General features: G+C 37.8%; 2 protein-coding genes across 3 annotated transcripts in view; one reads left to right on the top strand and one right to left on the bottom strand.

The window, feature by feature from the left end:
• Positions 1–2,869, bottom strand: part of focad (focadhesin) — a 41,040-nt gene extending 38,171 nt beyond the window's left edge. The window contains exons 1-2 of the mRNA XM_043244620.1: positions 2,760–2,869; positions 205–289 (exon numbers count right to left, since the gene is read on the bottom strand). Coding sequence (XP_043100555.1) covers positions 205–261 — 57 coding nt within the window. The 5' untranslated portion in view covers positions 262–289; positions 2,760–2,869. The remainder of the gene's footprint in view (positions 1–204; positions 290–2,759) is intronic.
• Positions 1,470–25,397, top strand: part of mllt3 (MLLT3 super elongation complex subunit) — a 43,180-nt gene continuing 19,252 nt past the window's right edge. Inside the window, exons 1-3 of one of the 2 annotated variants that reach the window (XM_043244623.1) lie at positions 1,470–1,846; positions 4,190–4,370; positions 25,180–25,262. In XM_043244623.1, the coding sequence (XP_043100558.1) occupies positions 4,274–4,370; positions 25,180–25,262 (180 nt within the window). In that variant the 5' untranslated portion in view covers positions 1,470–1,846; positions 4,190–4,273. Of the gene's footprint in view, positions 1,847–3,558; positions 3,736–4,189; positions 4,371–25,179; positions 25,263–25,397 lie in introns of those variants that run through there. The other variant, XM_043244622.1, reaches the window with a different exon arrangement.

The following is a 25,397-nucleotide window of genomic DNA, read 5'->3' as shown; positions in this document are numbered from 1 at the left end:
GATTAGGCAGAAAATCTGGTTCTTCGCATGCCTTGAGCAAACTGAACAAAAGATTTAATCAAATTTACACATCCACAGGAATGGGTTTCTTCAAGACTGACGCGTTTTGCGGGATAGATAAGCATTTAGTGGAATTGTTGTGGAATCTGAACTTTGTTTTACCTCCAAATGCTTAAATCATCAGTCTGTTTTCGAGTGCTTTACCTGAGCTTGAATGAGGGAGCTGGGGAACTCAAACCTGGTCTTCAAAGTTTCAGTCATCTCCACAAATCATAAATGATGCCCCACACTAAAAACAAACAACATGCGAAATTGGTCATTAAGACAGATTAATTGCAAAATGAGGCCTACTTTCAACAGCAACAGGAAATTAAAAAAATAAAGCACTCAATGTCAATCTTATCCTACAGGATTTGATTAGATCTTGGAACAATTTGTCTCAAGATAACAAGATGCGGAAGAATAGGTGTCAAAAAGGTAAAAGCTGTAGCCATTTTGATAAAATTAGGAAGCTAAACATTTCGTCAGAATAATATTAAACTTGTTTCTACACCATTTTTATTGTTGCTCAGAAATTTACTTTTTTTCTTATTGTTTCAGGTTTTAATTAAATTGTTTCTGGATTAAACTTGTTTTACATTTTTGAAAGTATTGCTCACAAAAGCTACATTTATTGAATCAAAAATACAGTAAAACAGTAAGGCTGAAATTTTATTAAACATTTTTATTAACACCTTTCTTTTGGAATGCACTTTCGGAATGCATTTTTGGAATGCATAGTAAAACTGAATTTTTAGCATCCGTTATGATATTTCCGAAATCATTACAACATGCTGATTGGATGCTCAAGAAAACATTTTAGCGAAAAAACATTACCAAACTACTCATGATTTGTTTAATAGACAGTTCAGAATAACAGCATTTATGTAAAAATCTTTTCGCAGTAACATCATAAATGTCTGCCGCTTATGATCAATTTAATGCATTCGCACTGAATAAAGGTATTCATTTCTTTTTACTTTTTACAACTTAAAAACGATAAGGTGTAGAGTTTGCTTCTTACTTAAGATTGAAAGGATTTGGAAATAACAGGTTTTCTTCGAGTGTGACATGCAACCACAAATGAAGCCATGGGAACTTTCACATTTTTAGACTCAACACTCATTTCCTGAAACGAAGAAACCGTCATGCAAACTGACATCATCTGTTCAAAAACAGCTGTGCGTCCACCTCATGTTAACGCTTTATCACTCAGATCACTCAGATCACAGGTGTCATGGGATCAAACACGCCAAACAGGTGCAACGGGGCAAAAACTGCCTTCAGGGTGACACTATTAGACCGAAATAAGAATAACCCAACACCACTTCAAACTGATGTAATCTAAGGTGAAATTAAATAAAGGCCCGAGACACGTAGTCTGCCGCTCGCATCTAAACTCAGAAGACTCAACCGTCTGACAGATGGCACTGGCGACCACATCAATGGGATGCATTATTCACAAGTGACTTTTGCCAAAGCTTCAATGTCCGTCCAGTTGCGGACCGCCGACTCTGCCATCTCATATGTTGTCTCATATGGACTCCCAGTGCACGGTAATGGGATTACCAGCCGTCGGTTTGACTGACACTGGCTGATGGCCACTGGAGATTCAGGTTTATACCACGGCACATGGGAGAAAGACAGACAATGCGAGCTCTAAAATGCTGCCCCACCCCTCCTGGGACCGATATCTGACAGGCAAGCTCTGCGTGTGTGTGATGAAATACCTGCTGTGTTTCCATACACCGTGACAGTTTTACTACAGCAGCGCTACTGACAGCAAAGAGTGGCTTGGGCAAACTAGGTAAGATCTGAAATTCATTGACTTGAGACAGTTTGTGTCAAAACAATGCAAGTCTAAACGCTACACGTCGTGCTACTTCAATACGATAAAAGTGTTTCCTGCATTGTCGCAGACTGATATTTTGGAGAACAATTTAAAATGTCTACGAGTCATTAGTTTAAAATTTGAGACGTATTTGTGTTCAGCAATGACAGGTGGTGGGCAACGCATAAGGGAAATGCAGTAAAATGTTACATAAATAACATTTAGCCACGTTTGACTCAAATTCACTTTACTTCTTTAGGTTTAGCTTCGGGTAAGCATGTTGACAAAATAGCTGTTTGTTAAATCAGATCATTTTTACACGCGCTTTTGTCAGCAAAGCAGAGAATTGAAAATATTCCAGGGATTTCCAGTCTATGGCTACTTGTCCACATGCACAAAGGCTTCGGCTCTGGACTGCTTGCTCTGCACTGCTTGTGTGTCCACAATAATGCATCATTGTTTAAGTGATGCTGAGTTTGACTGGCTAGACTAAGTTAGCTGGTATAATATGTCAGTTTTGCAACGATACTATGGTACTAACACGGTGGACGAACGCCACACTGTACCACGGTTTCTGAACACGCACTGAGGTATTTCTAAGTTGGAGTACCACGTAAACGCCATATCAGCAGAATAAGGTAATCATTTAATATCATGGTATCATCATCCGACACCACGGTACCACCTACCACCTTGTTTGCAAGCTTAGCTAGCTTCCGGGTGTTGTATAATTCTAAATATGTATTTAGCAAAACGTTTGTTTACGCTGCTGTCACACAAAAAAACAGCTACCAAGCAGCTGTCAGTTTCACCATCATGATACTGAGTCACAGTGCTGCTATCCCATAAACATGTAGGTTAATGTGAGAAACGTGCTATTATTTCTTACCCAGAGAATTCCTTCATTCCAGTGGCGTTTAGATGCACTTCGCTAACTTTTTCGCGCAACCCTCCAACCGGCAACATGCTTCTACGGCGCGCGCGGAGGACCAAACCTTCCTTAAAGCGATACGTTAATCTAATGTCAACGTAATTATTTCTTGACATTTTAACTGCGTACATATATCATGTAATTTATGTTTTTTACGCGCACTGTGGCACTCTCAGATGTAACTCGAAATACTCCTGGGGTATTATTCGAAATTGAATTCGGGTGCTCCTTTTCAGCACTTTTCTTACATAGTCTGAGGTGTTTCTTCATTTAATGTGTGATTACATTTTATGGCAGTAAATTTAAATTGTTGTAAACATCTGTGTGTGTGTGTGTGTGTGTGTGTGTGTGTGTGTGTGTGTGTGTGTGTGTGTGTCTATCATCTGTCTATACACACACATGCATATATAATATTTTTATATTATTTGATATTGTAATATGTTATATGTATGTACAGAACACACAAACGCACGCACTGATATGCAATGATACACAATTAACAGGTTTTAGCATTTCAACTTTTCGGTTAAAATTACAAAACCAACAGGCTGTATTAATTACAGCATAAATAGATAATACAAGCATATAAAAAAATTGGGAAAATGTTTGCTATGTGACGTGTTTGATACAGCGCAAGCAATAAATAACTGTGTTGTTGAGCGCTGAAAAAGTGGTTTTACACGGGTTAATAGTGGCTCTTCACTCGCTCGCGCTGCCATTGGCTCGTCTCGTGCACCGCACAGACTGCGACTGGACTGCACGCGCTGACACTCACGCGCATGCGTCTCACTTTACTCCTCAGCCTTTGAAAACTCAGAGAGCTCAATTAAAAGACCATGTCCGCCATCGGGCGTCTACAGTCCTCGGTGTCCTTATTTAAACCAAATTCTCCATGAAATAGCATTACCCCGTGGCCTCAACAATGGCCAGTTCGGTGAGTAGGGCTTTACCTGCTATATCGGTGCGATGTTTTGGATCTTCAGCGCCCGTGTTCGTTCCCGTCTGGTTTGGAAAGGCGATTAGACGCATATGAGGCTCTTCCAGCCATATTTCCATCGGGATACTCAAGTACAGTAGAACTAGTGGAGTCATGCGTTTCCAGAGCATTAGTGCATGTCTGCAAAAGTGATGCGCTCGAAAGATTTCAAACAAAAGGAGGGCGTCCAATAACGAATAATCCGAAGTCTGTCAGAATGCTCTATTTTTAGCATTTATTCTGGCATGTTGAGGCTGAATAACATACCAGAAACTTATGATTCGACCGCTGATCGTTATTTTGCATTTACGTGGATAAGGAGAGGTTTCGAGACGCGCGCGCTCAGATTGGCTGCTTTTTAAAACGAATAATTGGCGACATGATTTATAAAGTGAACATTTGGGTGTTTTAGGGTGCCGTTCAGGTGAAACTGGAACTCGGTCATCGCGCCCAGGTCCGAAAGAAACCCACCGTGGAAGGTTTTACGCACGACTGGATGGTGTTTGTCCGCGGACCGGAGCACAGCAACATTCAGCATTTTGTGGAGAAAGTCGTATTTCACCTACACGAAAGTTTCCCGAGACCAAAAAGAGGTACGTGGAGCGATTTGCTATTATATAAAAATCGATTTATCTCAAATGGTTAAACCGGAGTAATGTGTGATCCACACTGACTGCACCTTGGCTACTTGATGCATGCAGATCTTGTCTACTGTATCGCTGCAGGGACAAAAAGTGGTTGTCATTTCTAAAAGGCACCAGGCGTATATATATATAAAAAATATGTTTATTAGAAATAAATGTTCTGCCTGTTTTTTTTAGCGCTGTTACTCTTTACCCGTTACCTTTTGACGACGTGCGCCAATCAGTGCGCGACTCCTAAAAAGTTTCAAGAATAGTGCGCTAGAATAATAACGCAGTTGAATCCTTTGGTTTACATAACTTGCATTATTAAAATTAAAATGTTTGTAAGTGTTTGTACCACACTAGAATATCCTAGAAGCCCATCTTTAGTTCGTAAATGTGATAAAGCGCCTTTTATCGCGTCTTAATGAACATCAGACATGTATGTCGTTGTAAAGTTAGTAGTATATTTGCTTGCGTGTGTGTTTTATTGCTTCTCAAAATCCGATGTTAAATGTCCTATAGTCCATTGCCACCCCACCCTCATTTAATATTAATAAATATTATGCATGACTAAAAAACGTTGCTTGCACGCTGTCCCATATCGTGCTGTCTTTGTGAGTCCGGAGGAAGTGCATGGAAAGTGTCACAATGATATTTTTACCAATGTAGATGAAATCTGTGGCTGCTATGCGAAACACGATAACCTAGTGATTCAAAAGATACCAATCCTGCCGTTTTATTATTTCACAGTTACCTCCAAATAGTTTTCTGTCCCAGAAATCCCTTTCCATTTTATTACAGCCACCACAGGAGGGAGGTCATCGTGTATAATAATGATTTCAACCCCTGTAACTTATTCTCACGGTAGGCTGTTACAACGCTTCCCCAGTTATTATAGCTCATACGTGCTATTATTAAACCACGCTGACAACGGGACGGTGAAAGAGAGAGGGAATGAAAGGGGCGATTTAGGAGTAGCGGAAAGCCCTCGGAAGGAATGAATTAAAATGTTTGCTGGTTTCCTCCCCTCACTCGAAGCGTTTAAGCTGAGTTTGCAGGGAAAAATGCTGGAGAAAAGTCAAATCGTCATTACGCGCCATTTTTATTGAGAACAGTTGTTAGGTCTTCTTTGCTGCTGCCAAGCATTTCATCACAGAAATGTAAATTGCACGCATGACAGAGCCGCAGCTAAATTGTCTTGATTTAACATTTTATTTATGTGATGCTTTCTAAGGCTGTGTTTTATTACCGTGGTGGGAAATCAAGCCGCAGAGATTGGAAAATTGTGCAGAAGGACTTAAGTTTGTTTTCCTTCTGCGGACAGCTGAAGATGCATGGCTTCAAACGCATGCTAATATTTTCCCCATTCCTTTGCGTTATAGCGCTCATGCTACGTGTGCCGCCGCAGGTTTGATTTATGCCACGGAGCTGTTGTGTTTGTGTAAGATCTGAAGGGGATGTGTGCTCCAAATCGGCTCTCCGGCTGTATGCGTGTGATGACAGTGCGGTGAAAATCTCCCCCACCGTATTTATTTTCTCAAAACATTAAAACAGACTATAAATCAAGGGCCGGACCTCATTTGGAAACTACTCTAAACTTGCTCCTGAAGTCTTCGACGACAAGAAGTACACTAAATGCGGGTTTGCTTGAACTTCTAGCCCCTCTCCCCTTTTCTTTGACGAATGTCTTACAGGGGCTGCTGAAAAAAAATGCGAAAGCAACAGGGGGATACTTAACCTCTAATAAATCCTGCCTTACGACACCAGCTTTTAGGAGAATCTAACAAACGCCCCCCTTGGAAGTATGCGATACGCACCCTAAAATGTTTTGGCGCTGTGACGAATTAGTAGCCAGAGTGCTTCCTGAGGTCTCCAGCTTTTTCTTTTGCGTGTTTATAATAGATCCGACAAAGTGTTTGCTTCGGGATGAACTCAAAGAAGTGGGTTTAAATCATTCCAGTTAATGTAGATAGATTTACATATTTTATGATAAAGACACTCGAAATAGGATTTCCATCGAAATGCGGACCTCAGATGTCTTGTAATTAGACGTGGAGTGAGTCAAACTGTGATGAATAAACACTTTGGATATTTACATTTTCTTCAACGTTGTGAAAAATAGACTTCAGTAAACACCCCATGTGGCCTTCTCCATACTCAGAAGATAATTCACAACATCTCTCTCTCTCTCTCTCTCTCTCTCTCTCTCTCTCTCTCTCTCTCTCTCTCTCTCTCTCTCTCTCTCTCAGTGAAGGGGATGGATACAGAAACCTGCTTTCTTAGACCTAGAATTTATGGTGCGCTTGTAAGGTAAACAGTCAGGCTTATTATTTGGGGTCCCGGGAGGCTACGCCACCCCCTTCCCCCCCGCCTCACCCTCCTCAGGGCTTTGATCAGTGTTAGCCGGTGTCGAGACGAGCCGAGGGGAAGTTAGAGGGAAACCTTGCGCACAGACGGGCTTGTGTTTGACAGTTTAATACCAACAGTCTCACCATACTGCCCCGAAAGGAACAGCTGCTCACACACTCCAAAACTCTTTACTCTAGAGGGTGTGTTCTGTGGCTGTAAGTCCCTTTTCTCTCTCCTTGTTTTGTGTTTGAAGCCTTAGGAGTATTCGATGTTACCCCTTTCACAGCTGTTGTAGATTACATGTTGCCTCCCTGTCTCTCACGGGGGTTATGTGCTTCCTTGTGCCTTTCTCATAGTTACTCAGAATGTCATTAGAAGATAGATTAAAAAAAAGCCTGCCCTCCTTAGATGTTGCTGGACGGAAAAGTCTTGCATTAAAGAGTTATTCACCCTTATGTCTTTCCAAGCCAGTATGACCAAAATGAGCAATGCAACATTGGACGTTACTGATGTTTTTGTTTCATCTTTGTGCGAAGAGCAAAAGTCAGACAGATTTGTGTGTGTGTGTGTGTAAGTTTAAGGATTCCTGATTGGCTCTTTGATAGACATTGCATGTGATGTTTTCAAGTTTCAGAAATCATGGCTACCTGGACATTTAAACAAAGGTGGAAATTGTTTTTTGGCTGGGATAAAGGGACCGAACAGCCATGATTAGCAGGCATGCTGTGTAGCCTTGGAAACCTGATATTTTGTGCTGGCGAAGGAATAGGGGGGCAACAAACCCAAATAAATGGAGTGGAACATGGACGTTCATTTTCACCTGCGCCCATCTATACTAGTTATACGCCGTAGAATTATATAAACGTCTGTTTTTTTTGGTTTGTGACAAGTCGCCACCTGCTATTTAGCAGTGAAAAACATTGATGTTTCTAGTCTTTTAGCCAGGCACACAAACATCCCAAGTCAATTAGGCATCCAATTGAAAAATGCACCAATGGAAATGGCTGGAAATTTTATTTAATTTAGTTTTTTTATAGCTGAGGGTATGAAGGAGGGAATGATAAAATAAGATTTTATCATTACATTAGTGGACCGTGCCAGTGTGTGTCTTTTATTCGCTAGACTTGACAGTAGCCTACACTTGAGTCCAATTGCTGGAAGAGCTTAAAATATCCTTCTTGTGTTTTACTGCAGCAGCCCAGTACAGCTTTATCTTTGCTCTCTGGTGTTATGTAGTATAGAGTAAATGGTCTTTCGATCTTTCTGGTGTAAACACAGAGGTGGCTTTTTTAACAAAGATGGGAGCAGAGAAGCCACTAAAAATGTGTCTTTTGAGGAAGAATCATTTTTTAAGGTTTGTAAAGGATGTGCCTCTGGTAATTGAACCATCGTGGAAAACTAGCTGGTGTGATACAAGCGTTGGCTGGACACCCTGCCCAGTATTTGTCCTATTCTATTGATAAGGTGATATGAGTGGTTTGTACTGTGTTGCTAGGTTGTTAAGTGTTAAGTGGACCCTAGGTCTTACCTTCTGGTAAGAGACGGCATAACAGAGGATCTAATAAATATATGAATGGGAAAAATGAAACAATCAATAGAGCAGAGTTTGCCTGTCTGGCTTTTTCAACAGTTTCAACTTCCCTTTTGATTAAAATTTTTTATATATATGTATATGTATATATATGTGTGTGTGTGTATATATATATATATATTTAATTAATTAAAAAATTTTTTTATTATTATTATTATTATTTTTTTTTTTTTTTTTTTTTTTTTTTGAAGATTTTTCAAAGTCTTTTGTTATGAGGTGAATCACAATTTTATAAAATTGGGGTGAAAGGGAGAACTACAATCACATGCAACTGATCTAATTGAAAATGAAAACAACGTATAAATAAATAAAGTGTGCCATTTTAACTCACTTTGCTTGTTTTGTGACTTCTTTCCAAAATCTTGGTTAATGTAGTTTTTTTTTTTGTTTAACCAGAGAGTTAATTGTTAAGCACAGTTATTTTTAAAATAGAGATATAATGCTGACTGGCTGCTTCAGCAACAGCAAACCTCAGCAGGTCTTTTAAGGTTTTTGAGAGTGAATGGAATTTTTACTTCCAGAACCCAACTGTTGCAGTCTGTATGGGAATTGTAGTCTAGAGCATGCATGCTCTTTAGCTGGACCTTCCTTGAAAAATTCAATAGAATTATTATCAGATTTCATTCCGGATTTAAAATGTTATTGAAAAGAGACTTTTTCCGATGCCAAACTAGCCAGCCTCCCAAATGATATTTCACCTAAAATTAAATTTCCATAATTTACCTCCTGTAATGGTGGTTTATTTCCACGCAGTTACAGAGATTTAGGCTACATCTAGAGACCTCAGACTTCAAAGAGGAATTACAAAACATCATAGAATTATCCTTCATGTGAGAAACGGTGCTTGACATGTAATTCATTATTCACTGAAAAAATTTTCATCTCCAGAAAGCTTTTAACAGCACCGACCGAATCCGATTGCTTTGATTTGTAAACGATTCAGTGTGACCGTTTTTGTCAATGAGATTAATGATTCAAAACACAAAATCGGACATTGTTACTTCTCTCATGAACGTGCTGAGATAAGAGAGCAGATGTTAACATTTTCAGCGAATAATGAGTCATATGGACCACTTTTATAGTGCTTTGTGTCCATTTTGAAGCTTGAATGCTCTAGTGCCCATTTATTGTAATCGCATGAAAAAAACAGCAGTAGATTCTTCAACTTTCTGCTGTTTCACAGAATAACCAACCGTGAAAGTAAATGATGACATGTATCTTTTTTTTTTTTTTTTTTTTAAGCAAGCTTTTACTTTAAATGACCAGCAAGGAAATTTAAATAATTCTTTAAATGCATTCCAAAAGTCATGAAGAAAATTTAGCGCTATTCCATCTCTTTAATGTTTCAGACGCTGATGTGTCATTCATCAGCACCACTCGGCTCTCCTTTCTTGTGGTCCCATAATGATCAGGTCAACATGTTTGCCTGTGGGCATCTTTTCCTGAGATTTTCTCAAAGCCTTTTAAGTTTGTGCTCCGCTCGTTGACTTGGCCTGAGCCGGAGTTAGGGTTGTGTTCGTCTCCTATTTTGCATATGTGCAGAAAACCACGGAATTTAAGCCCTCCTCAGGCAAGGTACGGCTTAGATGTCAGTGGGGGCTGCCTTCCTTTCCACCCCTATTCTTCTGTGAGCTTGCCAGACCTCTTTCCCCTCGACGGGAAGCGATCCATCCTTGGGAGGGAGATGAACTGTCTCCCTGCAGAGTGGAATTGAGGAGCGTAGGAATTTTATACTGACAGAAAGTATGATTTATGAAATTGTAGACGTGGGGGCGAAATTGGGGAAGTGCCTTTTTGTCCATATGACTCCAGACGGATTGCTACTGTCCCTAAGATCTATGTTTGACTTAATACATTCACAATATGAACTGTATACGTTGCATAAACTTGTATATAACTTGTGACACCCAAGTTAACGAAACAACTATTTCGAAACAAGCATTTCTGATTGGTGAGTTCTGTCCCAAAACATTTGTCTGTCTTTCTTTTTTTTTTTTTTATCTTGAGGTTAATTGCTGAATGTATGAAACTGTCCATTTCATTTCTCAGTGAATTGCTTAGCTGTCTGCTTCAATTTGTTGGATAAAAACGTCAGTTTCGGAAGCACTGCTGCTCCCGCGCATAACATTTAACAGATTTCCAATTACAATACGAGCAACGAGTCTTTCTGAGTATATCTCCATGCATGGTTGCATTCTTATAATGTAATCTTTTGAAATGATCGTACATTTTATGAGCAGTCATTAACTGTGATTTCATTTCTGGCATGGTGAGCTGTGAGCATCTTGCAGTCTTGTCATTTTCTCGTTCGGCGCCGCACACACACACACACACACACACACACACCGAGCTAAAATAATTGGGTCTCACTGGCTGTATTGCATGATATGTCTCCCCCTACATGTGGAATAAATTCTGCCAATTGGGAGTGTGAGTGTCACACATTTCTATTTCCCATCATGCCTGACTGTCAAATCTCTTCCCAGCGTAGGAACTCGCAGTGATCTTTTAACCATGCACATATCATTAAACTGCGAAGGCATGGCTGCTGCCATCGCATACTTTGACCCGTTTAACATGTCACATGTTTGTGGCTTGTAAAATTTCACCATCTTGAATATCATGCATGCACAATGTGTACATATCGGCCACGTTCTTATGTACACCTGTTCAACTGTTTAAGCCAATATCAGCCAATCACGCGGCAGCAAGTCAATGCATTTAGGTTTGTAGCCGTGGTCAAAACAATCTGCTGAAGCTGAAACCGAACAGTTTAAACGTGGCACGGTTGTGCCAGATGGGCTGGTCTGAGTATTTCACAAACTGCTGATCTACTGGGATCTCTACCAGAGAATTGTCAGGCGAAAAAGGAAAATATCCAGTGAGTGGCGGTTCAGTGCCTTGTTGATACAAGAGGTCAGAGGAGAACGGCCAGACTGGGTCCAGCTGATAGAAAGGCAATAGCAACTCAAATAAACATTTCTGAGCTATGCAGAAGAGCATCTCTGAACGTGCAGCACATCAAACCTTGAAGCAGATGGGCTGCAGCAGCAGAAGACCACACCGGGTGCAAATCCTATGAATTAAGACCGGGAAACTGTGGCTACAGTTTGCACATGCTCACCAAAATTGGACCATAGAAAACTGAATAAAGGTGCGATTGATTTGGATAGTAGAGTAGAATTTGGTGTATATAACATGAAGTGCAGATCCATTCTTGCCAATGATGGTTTCATTGTTAGAAAGCATAGCTTATCTTAATATTGTTGTTGACTATGACCGTCTCATCACGTTATCATCAGATGTATTCGGATTGCCCCCGCAGTCATCAGATCTCAATCCAGAACTTTTGGGTTGTGGTAGAAGAGGATAATTTTAAAACATCTAAGCAATTTTGAATCTGTTCCACAAAGAGTTATGGCAGTTTAAAAGGCAGAAGGGAGTGTCGTCTGGTGTGGGCTCATGCAGTGTCCAGAGAGTGTGCAATACCACATTTATATTTCAGTAGAACTTTAAATATTGCACAGAGATCTGGAGTGTTTGATTCTAAATTCATGCATGTAAATAATAAATACATAAAATTATTTAATGCACGATACAGACTCGTGCACTGTAATGAATTAGAAAATAAAATTTTGAACCAAATAAACCAAACCAAATGTATTGATTTCTAATATTGCAGTGTTCTGTTTATTACAATAAAAGATGCTTTTAACTATCTGTGTTGTGTACAGTAGTATACATAAATTATTATAGCATGATATATAACATGATCATAAATATGTAGTTCTGACAAATGATTAATTGCATCAAAATGGGTTTTTACATAATGTGTGTGCTGTGTAGTTTTGTTCATATAATTTACATTAAATACTTTTAATATATAAAAATATATATATATATTTCTTTTTAATTCAGATTTATTGATACGTGCATATCTGTTTTATATGTAAATATAATTTCACTTTAAAGCTATCAATTTTTTTTTTTACTGAACGTTTTATTAGACTGATCCTTAATATTCGCATGCCCATACCTACTCATTTTTGTGTAACTTCTTTAATCAGTTGCATACTTGAGAATTGTGCCATTATAATGGATAGCTGTCCCAATTATTCCCTGAAATATGACCTTTGACAACAGCAGTGCTTTCAGTACAGTTTTAAAGCACTTATTCAAGAAACACAAGGCAGACGTAATTTGGAACTAGCAAAGGCCCTGTAATTGTTTTACAACACTGCAGAAATGATACCACCTTGTTTAGGTGATGCACAAAGTGCTTCGTAGCCACGAAAGTCCAGACTGCCTTCTATGCTGGCATTAAAAGAGCGGAAGAGGGAGGGAGAGACAGAATGAAGGGAGAGGGCAGAGGGGGGAGGCTTGTGAGCAGCAGTCCAAAACAGGAACTGGGCCATAAATGCTGATTTTCCCCGGGTTTGGTGAGTCAAAGGGGGTGAGGGGGAGACGGGGAGGAGGAAGTGGTTTATTGAAGCATGGTTTATAAGGGCTGTCTGTTGGCAATTCTTTCACTCCTTTGCCTTCTATGTGTGCATGCCATAAAGCATTTGGCTCTGTCTTTTCTTTACTACACTCCTGGAAGCTGGAGTGTACGCTTGCATTTATGTTCCTGGCAGAATGCAAACAAGAACGTGCATGTAATGCATTAGTTATGTTTGCCCAATAAGGTGTCATTAAGATGCGAGCAGAACCTAAAATGCCAATAAGAACGCTAATGCAATTGCAAATAGTGCTAATAGTGTTTCAAATGTCAAGCAAAATTGAAATCACCAGGTCAGAATAAATCCTTTGTGTTGGTAGTGAAGGTTTCTTTATTCAAAACGGCTCGGTGAACATTTAGCAAGGCGAGTTGTGATTTATTCACTGTGGCCGATTCGCATGCGAACATGGTTAAATAAAAAGATTGATTTTTCACTTTCCATTCTGCCATCATCTCCACGGTCACTGTGATTTATGCAAACTCCTCGTATGCCTTGAAAATCGATTGTTGTGCAGGATTTTAGGCACAATTAGGAAGCACAAAACTGTTTTTGTTGGGGGTTTCTAGCACATGGAGACTTTAATTTGTAACAGTGTTGCTGGCAAGGAAGCGAGCCTGAAATTTGACCCACAATTCTGTGCTCTCACTGAGGGGGAATCCTGCTGTGGTCATTGTCCACTTGGCAGAAAGCAAAAAGTGTAAGTTGACCCAAAACATGGCTGGGAAAACTGTACGCTGCCTGAATTGTCATAAATTCCACTGTTCAGCATTAAAAAAATTGCGCTCTAAGACTGTAAGGTTTTCCACTTCACGAGTTCCATCATTACTTTGTAAAGGCTCAGTTGTCTTACTATAAAAAATCTTTGGATTTTAATATAGTAATATTTGATAAATGGAGCTGATATTGTGACATTCTAATGGCTTAAACCCTTAAAAGAACACTCCGCTTTTTTTGGAAATAAGCTCATTCTCCAACTCCCTCAGAGTTAATACGTTGAGTTTTACCGCTTTTGAATCCATTCAGCTGATCTCTGTGTCTGGCGATTGGCGATTTTAGCATAGCTTAGCATAGATCATTGATTCCAATTAGACCAGTAGCATCGCATTCAAAAATGACCTAAAGAGTTTCGATCTTTTATATATTTATATATATATATATATATATATATATATATATATATATATATATATATATATATATATATATATATATATATATATATATATATATATATATATAATTTTTTTTTTTTTTTTTTTTTTTTTTTATTTAAAACTAAGACTGGCGGAAAATTAAAAGTTGCGATTTTTCTAGGCCGATGTATGTAGGAAATATACTTTCATTCCGGCGTAATAATCGAGGAAGTTTGCTGTCGTAACATGGCTGCATCAGGCGCAGTGATATCGTGCAGAGCCTGAAAACAGCCAGACCCTCTTGCTTGCACAGGGAGGAAGTCTTGCAAGCTGGGGAATATATTTCACTGGAGCTGCGTGATATCACTGCACCTGCTGCGGCCGTGTTACAGCAGGAAACTTCCTTGATTTGAGAGTATACTTCCTAATCATATCAGCCCAGAAAATCGCAACTATGCTGCTGGTCTAATTGGATTCAATGATCTATGCTAAAAGTGTTATCACTAGACCCGACTGAAAACTCAGCTTATTAACTCTGGGGAAGTTAGAGAATATTTCCAAAAAAAGTGCAGTGTTCCTTTTAAAGCTTACACTCAACCAAAATATTATAATAGCAATGATGATGATGTGTAAAATATAATTTTATGAACCAAAATAGTTTGGAATCAGGCTGTTTTGGGTCACCATTAACTTCCACCATTGACGTCTGTGGTAACCCAAAACAGCCTGGTCACAAACTTTCTTCAAAGTCTCTTCCTTTGTGTTCGGCAGAACAAAAATTTAATACAGGTTTGGAACTACTCAAGGGTTCGTAAATGATGACAGAGTTTTAATTTTTGGGTGAACTATTCCTTTAACTTTTAACTGTTTCTAAATCATTTGTTGATGTCAAAAGCGATCTACTGTTTTGCCCGTTTATTGATTTCAGAAACATTTGGGAGCCACTGTATTAAACCTCCAATTTAATGTTCTTTTATTCATTAAAAGTGACCAACGACTTTTCTAACAGGAAGTGTTGCGTGTGTTGCACCGAATCAATGCAGGCTAAGTGGGCTGAATGATTTCATCATCTCTCTGTGCCCACCCTCCTTTGCTGTCATGCCTTAGGGGAGAACCTTTGATCCACATAGAAAATGGAGCTTAAGACAGTCTAAAAGAGTATCAAACATACTGTCTCAAAGGATCTGCTGCACAAAAGTGGAACTTGCGTTTGGTGCTGAAAGTCTGCTGAGGTACAAAGTAACAATACCCCCATTTATTTCAGTGAAGTGTAATTCATTCTTACACCTGAAAAGAATTGAACAGCTGAGGGGAATTGATCTTTCATTTAGATCAACCCCAGAACAAACTGAATGGTATCAGTATTCTTCCCTATTTGTCTCTCTCAAAGTCAGAACAAATGATAGAAAAGCTATATTTTTTTTTTTTTTTTTTTTACAATTTTACCAAATCAGGAAAATGGATGTTTGAAAAAATGATTTGTATCTCAGGCTATTTAAGTATTTTTTATATATATATTTATATTTTTATTTGATTTGTTTTAAAAAAAAATATATATATATATATATATATATATATATATATATATATATATATATATATATATATATATATATATATATATATATATATATATATAAGTATAAATTATATAAGCAAAATTTTTTTTTTTTTTTGGTTAGTTACATTTTACTTTGTCTCCAGTCCTATAAATACCCGTCTTTCTTTTACCTCTTTTCACCCACATGCCCTTTCATCAGATAACAGTGGGATAGCATATATTGCATACTAAATGATGCCCAATAAATGCCTATCTGTTAGCTATGCAAAATGTGTAGGTCTTTACAACGTCACAAGTGCCCGCATTGAATCAATAATGCAGGTCAGCGATGTTTATTTTCATATTATTTTCATTGGTGTAATGGAACTGTATATACTTCTCTCACAGTGACTTTTAATAGGTAAGGTGCATTCATTCTCAGAAAACAAGTTAGAGATTTACAGACAATTACAAACTTTGATGACAGCTGGAAAACATTTTATCAAAGGATGAAAAAAAAAATAGCCTACTCAGTGAATCTTAGCAAACTGAGAAAGAAGAGAGGCACCACTACTTCTCCTTGTCTTGCAGTTTTGACGTAAGACATCACTGTTTGTGGGTGAAGCGTTGCCTCATGTGAAGAGGCCCCACAATTTTGCAGCCATTGAGTAAGACTTACTTCTGTTAAGTGTATATGAAATAGTTTTACTTTTATAAGCTACTGTATGCTCATAGAATCCACCAGGGATCTTTCATCCGTAATTCAAACTGCATTCCTAAACTATTTGTTCAGATTACTAAGTGATTTTGAGCACAGTATAACACAACATAGCCCTTTCTTGCTGATGACGGGCTGATAACAGCTCAGCCGGAGGGCTAAAATAAAGTCTACCTTTGGGAAACAAAGCCTTGACAAGCTGCGGAGCTTTCTGCGGCGAGGTGGAAAAAAAAAGCTCCATGCAGGAAATAAAATCATTTAAATCGGTCAAGTCAGAGCCTTTTTAAAGGACGTTTTAATGAGAAACGTCGTGAAATTTTACCCTGCAACTGATCAGCTTAGCATGGTGCCTAACGGAAGTGAGCGCGCTAGTTTGCGTCTTGTTAACGCTTCACAGTTAACGCCTGCAGGGCTTACCAGGAAGGGTTAAAAAGAGGGTAGGTGTTGCTATTTCGCAACCCCTAATGGTCAATTATTGGGATTTAGACCTCGATTTCAAGGTTTGGCTGTGGTTGAATAGTAAAAGTCATATGGGAATGCCTTGTCCTTTAGTCAAGGGTAGAAATGTTTTATTGTTATTTGCTCTGTCTGGCTGGTGAGGTTTTATTGTCTTGGTGCAATACTACTTGCACCACAATGCATTTTATTGACTCATTATGTCTGTAAGTAAAATTATACCCCGAACACACATTATAGATAGAGCAGGAAATTGCGTTTGTTAAGGGTTCGCGAATTTCTGCGAGGGGCTCGTTTCAATTCTAATGCATTCACATTTTGCATTACAGGCTTTGGCTGCCTCGGAGTCCGCGCATATTTACTTTTATTACCGTTTCTTTTGTTTCAAGAAGTAGTGTTATGTTGCCATTTTAGTTTGGAAAGTCCTCAGAAAGGCTCTTGCTCCGTAAGCTTTCTATACAGTCCGGGGAGTTTCACTTAATTCTTACAGCGTCGCTTGATGTCAGCATGCACGGGTTTTTCTAAAGTCGCTGCTGTTTTTATTCTTCATTCTGTGGAGCTGATATTGCATCGATCGTGGTTGCTATTTAGAGTCTTGGAGTGAATTTAGATGCTACTAGAGTCAACTCGAAGACATTAAAAACCCACCTGCTTCACAAAGAATGCCGAGTCATATGTGTTTAGCTTGTTTACTAAAGAAAATACTTCTATGGTTGTCTATGAAGGTTCTGAAGATGCAAAACTCTAAACAAGTAGTCTATTAGAAAAAGAAGCTTTAATCTAGTGGGGGGGGAATATTGTAACGCGCACATTAACAATTTTGTAAACATTGATTGCATAAGATGTCATCAACTAACTGAGACCAATCATTTCTATGCTTTACCAATGAACAAAATTTTATTGATATTTCATGTTTGTTTATAATACTAGTATTATAAACAAGCATGAAATATCAATAAAATTGTTACACTACAATTCAAAAGCCAGTATGACTACTTTTTTTTTTTTTTTCTTCAATGTAGCTTTTATTCAACAAGGAAAGCTTTATTAACTTAATCAAAAGTAACGAAGAAAAAGTAAAAAAGATTTCTATTCTTTTATCAAAGAATCCTAAACAATTATATCTTGGTACATGTATTGCCACAAATATGTTAAATAGCACAGCTGTTTTAACTGTGATTTTAATAATGATAAATTGCGCACTGATTTGGTGCCTAAATGTTGAGCAACAAAGCAGGATGTTATAATGATGAGTAACAGCTACTGACAATTCAGCTTTACCACCACAGAAATAAATGAAAATTTAAAATAGAACCAAATAAAACATGGTTCTTCTAACCATTTCAGAGCATACTGCATCTTTTTAAACAAAAAGTAAATTAAAGTAAATGCTGGAACGTTAATTTATATTGATTTTGAAATAATAATAATAATAATATATTATTATTATGTAGAAATTCTAATTGACATTATTAAATACTGAATGTTGTGTATAATATAAAATAAGACTTTTTTTTTTGTGTGTGTCTGCGCTATATAAATGGAATCGTCTTTTTACATTAAAGAGATCCACAGCTATTCAAAGCCATTAACATTTAAATTGTCACGACATCTAGTTATTTACGTTAGCTGTTGACCGCTTTCTCATCACGTTTCTCATCACTTCACCCATTCGTCAGCGGTGAATGTCGAACAGACCCGCACACAGAACTAAGTACAAACAGCGCTAGTGTCAAGGCTCAGCGCTCGAGTGAGGGCCTCAAGCAGCTGTAATTGCAAGCAGAACCGCTCTTGACTATACACCAGGACGGTTTTCACAGAACGGGACGCAGCTCGTTGGAATTCAACAGAGTGGACTGTTTGTTGAAAAGCATCGAGGAGAGGGTCATCGCTCGTTGTTTAAAGTTGCCATCTGGGGAGTTTTTACCGAAGCCCCTGAGCTTGGACGCTTTCCGTGACCCATGGTGCCTTGGCACCGCTCAAATGCATTTGAAAACATGCCTTGAAGTGAGCAAAGATCCAGGGTCAGTTTTTCCCCCTGTTTTGAATCGTGAGTTTGAGAAAGCACAGCTGGGAAATGGCAGGCTTGAAGTGTTGCTCCATGGGGGCAGGGTACTTGAGAAGCAGATGTTAATGTGGTGGTTTCTGGATGATGGGGGTCTGAAGAGAGCTTTTCTTGATGCTCAGCCTCTCATTTTTGCAGGATGGCGAAGTCTGCCATGCATGGGAAAACAGGCTACGGCGTATTTGAGCGTGTGCTGTGAAAATGAAGAATGAAAGTAAACCACCATATCCAAACAACCTGAGAAGTCGGTGGGCTCTTTGACGTTCAGTGGTTCCCATGCAATAGGTGTCAATTTACACCTTTGTGTGTGAACACGGTGCTCCCATATGGCAAACTCCTCCACGGTATACCATCTTTTTGCATGTCTCACGCTGTCCATTTGTGTTTTGCCGTAGTTTAAAACTCAGATAGTTTACATATGTAGTTTATATAGGCATGCACAATGTATTGGTACCATAGCAGTTATTGGCTAATAGTGTTAGGATCAGATACAACTATTTGAAAATCTGAGTGTGCAAATATTGATTAAAAACATCTTTAGTTGTCCAAATGAAGTTCTTTGCAAAATATATAATAAATAAAATGAAGTTTTGATTATATAATTATGGTAATAAATGACTAAAATATATTTTACATATTTGCATCGACAGATTTAGTATGTTGAACACATTTCTGTTGTTTTTACATCGTTTCTACTGTTGTTTAATGCTCACTTTTTTTTAATGATCACATTGGCTGTTACATTTTTCTGTTAAGCGTTTCTTTTGTAGTCATATTTTTAATTCAAATACCAGAAATCAAGAAGTTGCCATCAAAATAAATCTGTTTTACAGATGTATTGAATACATTTTTATTTTTATATTTATTAGTTTATATTACATATTCAGTTCATTTAGTTTAGAATTTTAATATGTGCGATTTTTTTATTTTATTTTATTTTTACTGGTAATTGTCCATAACATGAATACAATTTTTGGCTTCTTGACCACAATTTTGATGTCAGTGCATCCCTACATTTAAATCTTTTGACAATACTTTGCCAAACAAAGACATTACTTCTCATTCAGCTTTAGTTGCATTTTTCAGGTTCGCTCACAGAATATTTCGAGTGCCATTTTGGTCAATTCTGTTGGCAGGTCGAGGCAGACACGGAACTGTTAAAGACTTGCCTCCTCAAATGCTTTGTCGATTCATTCATTGTGCTAATTCTCTACTTTCCAAACCATCTTAATGAGATTTAAAAAGCTCCCTTTTAAACGTGCAGTTCAGTGCCAAAAGGTTTTTGATCCAGCATTCCCAGGGCACCTGCTTAAACCTTCTATATATAGACGGAAAAAGCATCTAACAATGCTGAAATGCTGGCTAATGATATTAGAGATTTCCTGTAGTAGTAAAAAGAGGCAAGGTTTTCCATTCAGGCACCGGCAGTCAGTGCGGGTCACCATTACTTTAAGAGCAGCAGTAGGGTCTTACCAAGAGTTTGGCTGCTGTCAATATGGTGCTTGAGTCTGGGACCAATTATGGACCGACCTATTTCACATCACAAATGATTTGTTATTCCAGGTCAGCCAGCACTCAAATGAAAATGAATGGGAGGATTTTATGAGTCTTGAGTCACAGCAAGGGCACTGCAATTGGAAGCTACCATCTCTTCTTTAATGAGGCTGGAGCCACCTCAATGCTTCTGGACCTATTTGTCAGGCAATCCTAAACGATTCAGAAATAACCACCTATAACAGTTAGCGGTTTTGACAACTTAATGCCACATTCGTTGTACTTAAGCTACTGGCTTGATTAGCTCTGAATGCAGCCACAGAGTCCTCAATAGTCTAGCGATCTGTGAAGCATGGTGACCCATTGACATAGGAAGGTGATTATCTTAAATTAGACAGCAAGCTTAATGAGGACCTGCGAAATATCTTGCCACGTTTTTTTTTTTTTTTTTTGGTCAATACTTTTTAATCATGGTAAGCACTTTACTTAATTTAATGGGACAGTAAATGAGAATGTAAATATTTTTATAAGTTTATTGACTTATTTTTTTTATGGTTCTGCCATGGGATAAAAAAAAATTGGACAAAGCAAATTGTCTTGTTTTTTTTTTTTTTCCTTAAAATTCTGAGAATTCCAAGATTTAAACTCTTATAATAATTCTGACTTATTTCTGAACTCACAATTGAGAAAAATTGAGAAATGTGAAATTATTTTATTACTTCATTTTGGAAACAAACAAACAAACAAAAAAACAATTGTGAGATGTAAACTAAAGCATCAAAATTGGAATATCTGTGATGCACAAAATTGTGAGATTAAAATATTTTATTTATTCCATGTGTGATGTATGTAATAAATGTGTATTGGTGTATTTATTCTGTGTGAACATATGTAATATTATAATGTTCACATATTTACATATTTTCTTATTATGATTTGATTATTAATATTTAAATTTAAAATAAATAAATATAAAAAAATTATCAATTAAAAATAATTTGTTAATTATTGGATTTGTAATTTGCCTTAATGGAAGAAATTTTTTTATATATAATATTTGTGCTCCAGAACGTATATGTATCTGTGCACCTCAGAAATAATTCTACAGTTATACATACAGTCCATGCCTTAGAAATGACGACTTGTGTCTGGCTGTACTGATTTAATTTTCAGCACTAAATCCCTGTTAATAATTTCTGAGTTACATTTCATATTTTACCAGCATGAAAGAGGATTTATGGCTTGAGCCTTTGGCCTCGGCTGAACCCCGTGCAGGTGGTCCGCTGTAAAGGGGGATTGTTTATGCTGCAGGTACCACTGACGTATATCGTACTGTGAAATCTTTGGATCAGATATATGATCGTAATCTGAGACAAAGTGCAATTTTCTTTCCACAAACCCTCTACCATGCTTTGGATATGCCTGGAAATGCATTGAATAGATAGCATTTCAATTTATAAATTAGGGGTTCTTAAATCTATTAGTGTAACTTTTACTGTGATTAGAGCGTGCTTTTTTTGTTGTTGTTGTTGCTGCAATGTTCCTCTTTTTCTTACAATTTGGCTCAGTGTCTTTCGGCCGACCCTCGTTATGACCCAGTCTTGGGGAAAGGGCAAATGCATTCTGACTGGCATTGTTTTATAATTGGCGTGTGTGTGTGTGTGTGTGTGCGCGCCAAAAGGGGGAAGGGGAAAAGAGCTCTTCTTGGCCTTTTCCAATAAAAGTGTGCAGTTGATTCTCTGTTCTGGTTGTGCTGTAGCTTTTGGCTGAGTTCCTGTTTGAGGTCAATGAGTGTATTGTGCACTTCACTTGTACAGTCTGTCTGCCCCCACCCCCAACCCCTGTGTAAAATGACCTTTTCATCTTAAGCAAAAGATCTTGAGCTGAGATAACAACTCCAGATTCCAAGTTCAGTTCTGTTTTTCCTTTAAGGTACGGTGGATTGGCTTCACCTGCTTAATAACGTGAAAGACATGGAAAGGTTAGAAAAAAAAAAAAATAAGCGAGATATGGATTAGAGTATGAGGTTTCCTAAGGTTAAGTGTGTCAGATAAGGATTTTTTCATAAGACTTGAAAGTTTGGTGAGACTCTAGAATAGAACACATTTTTTCACTATTAGCCACGACTTCTCACAATAAGTTCCTAATTTGCTGCTTATGAATAGTTAGTAAGGTAGTTAAGGTATTGGGTAGGATGTAAAGAATAAGGTTTGTAGAATAAGCCTCAATATGTGATTAAATATTACTAATAAATGGCTAATATTCTAGTAATATGCATGCTAATAAGCAACATTTAAAGAGACACTAAAATAAAGTGTTACTGAAAGTTTTTTGGGGGTTGGTGGGGGAGAAAAATCAGAAGCCGTGAGCATATGTAATTTGGGTTTGGACGGTTATGTTCTGAAACGCAAATCATATGCAGTAGTAGAGGAATGTTTTACAAGCAGAACATCCCATAATGGTTTTCTCCCTCCTCTCTCCGCCAGTGGTAGTGAATGAAGGCACCATACTTAACAGACTCTTGCAAGAGACTACAGCTAACGTGACCCGGCACGGCAATCAATCTCTGTAATATTTGTATAGCGGACGTTGTTTTGGGATCCGGCGACCTTAGGATCGAGGTCAGTCATCGTCTGGCTATTAGAGTGGTCACCCAGCGTGAGAGGGAAGGGGCTTAGTTTAGCCGATTGTTATTGAGTGTTCTATGCCATTGAGAGTGTGCGCCTTGATTTCATTTGATTTTTCTTTTTTTTTTTTTTTCTTACAGGTTTATTGCAAAAGGAAAAGTTCACCCAAAAATGAATATTCTGTCGTCATTTACTTATCCTTGAGAAGTTCCGAATCTTTATGAATTTCTTTGTCCTGGCCAGCAGAAAAGGAAGATATTTCGAAGAAAGCTTGTAACCAGTCTGTTTTGGGTCACCATCGACTTCCATAGTAGGAAAACAAAATATTATGCAAGTCAAAGGTGACCAGAAACTGCCTTCGTCTTCGCCAGAACAAAGAAATTCGTACAGATTTGTAACTGCTCAAGGGTGAGTAAACGATGACGGTGGTTTTATTTTTGGGTGAACTATTTCGTTTAAACAAGCATTTGATGGCAATATGTGATCTTAGGTTGAGGTTAATCATCAAACAAAAACCGACTAGATTGGCAGTTTAATGTTGAGTGCGTTTCATTATATTCAAAACGTCAAATAAAAAGAGGAACTCGTTCTTTCCTTACATGTCTGCAGGTGTCCTTGTTTCCATTAACGCTCAACAGTACATGTTGACTAATTGGTGATGCTGTTAAGAAGCACTTTTGGGATTTGGAGAGCGAGACAAACAAGTGTTCCCGTGGGGCGTCACCTGACCTAAACTACTGGGTGTTTATCCTGAAATGTCTAATTGGGACCAAGGCTGATGTTTTGTCTTTTTTAACTTGAAGTGTGTGTGTTTGTGTGTGTTGGAGATAAAAAGGCTGCGATGTAGCTATCTGATGAATAGCAAGGCATCGCTGTAAAAGAAAAGTGTTGGTGCAGATAATTTATTCGCTGAGGAGGTTTAGTGTTCTGAAGGATGATGATGAATGATTTGTGTAAGCAAAACCAAATGTGCTTTAGAGCAGTTTATTTTTATAAGTGGTGTCTCTTGATGAAGGCCATAAATTAAAATAACAAGATGGAAAGCCATTGCTTTTATGTCGCACAAAGGATTTGGCCATAAAGACATATAAATAATGCAGTTAATCAGGGAAGATGTGTCACACGTTCCAGGTCATTTAAACGGCAAGTCTAAACGCTAATAAGTTCCCAGGAGAGGCTGTGAACCTTTTTAGAAGGCCTCCCTGAGACGTGATGGAGATTAAGAGTTTGTTGCATATATTTTTTTATTTGCAGTAAAGGTTATTGTTCACAGGTCTCATTTGTGTACAGGCAACTGGTTTATTTTTTGAAAAGGGATTAGTACATTTATTGAGCAAGGATACATGACATTTAACATAATTGACAGTGAAGACATTTATCATTTTCAAATTTTTCTAATAATTAAAATTATCATTATATTTATATATTTATTTATTTATTTATGAAATTAATTTATATTTATATAAATTATTTATTAATTTATTTATTTTCTCATGTGGGACATTTGATGTTTAAAGAGTGTTATAGCAGCTGAAAAATCTAAGTTTGTGTCAATTTTTTTATATTTGTATTTATAATTAAATATAAATTGTAATCGAAAACGGATGTTTTAAACGGTAATAATATTGCTAATAATTTTATTGTATTTCTGATCATTTTTTAATCCGGTCTTGCTCTAGTATGAAACCTGTGCAAAAATAATTTTAGAATGTTGCTGGAATAATAATGATGCTTAATTTGAGTACGTGACCTCCCACTGCTTTTTATAGCAATACGATAAAGTAAAATGCCAGCGTCTTGCCTGATAGCTACTGCTCATCTAATTAGAATCCTAAGGAAAAAAAGATCTATGATCAAGTAAAGCTCCTTATTTCCTTTTTAATGCGTTAGCTTAATAAACCATAATGAGAATTTGTTTGCATTACATTATGTAATACCCTCTTTACAAATGGCAGGCAAGGTTGGGTTATGCAAATCCTATGGCTAAAGGGGTTGCAAGCATGTTGCTGCATGCTGTACCCAACAACACACTATAACTCTGTTTCTGGAGAGCCGCATCCTTGCAGAGTTCAGTACTCACCTGCCTGTAGCATCCTAGTAACCCTTCAGACCTTGATTTAGCTTTTTCAGATTAGTTTGATTAGGGTTGAAGCAAAATTTTGGAGGGCTGCGGCTCTCCTGGACCAACATTCACCACCCCCTGCCCTATAGCTATGATTATATTCATAAGCACACCTATTTATTGCTTTAACTATTGATTTCCGTGCTGAAATTAAACCAACGGTCTCTTTCTCTCTTTTTCAGTGTGCAAGGATCCACCATATAAAGTTGAAGAGTCCGGATACGCTGGGTTTATCTTGCCTATTGAAGTTTACTTTAAAAATAAGGTACTTTGGTTTTACCTGTCTGTTGAGGAAACCTGTAGCTGTGAATTATTATCTCTAGTAGGGCTACAAAATTATTTCTCACTTCAATTAGTTAATCTGTTTGTGCTAACATAGTACAGAATATCTGTGTGTACT

Source organism: Puntigrus tetrazona, chromosome 7, assembly GCF_018831695.1.
Source record: "Puntigrus tetrazona isolate hp1 chromosome 7, ASM1883169v1, whole genome shotgun sequence".
NCBI lineage: Eukaryota > Metazoa > Chordata > Actinopteri > Cypriniformes > Cyprinidae > Puntigrus > Puntigrus tetrazona.
This window is presented reverse-complemented; position numbering and strand designations above follow the sequence as displayed.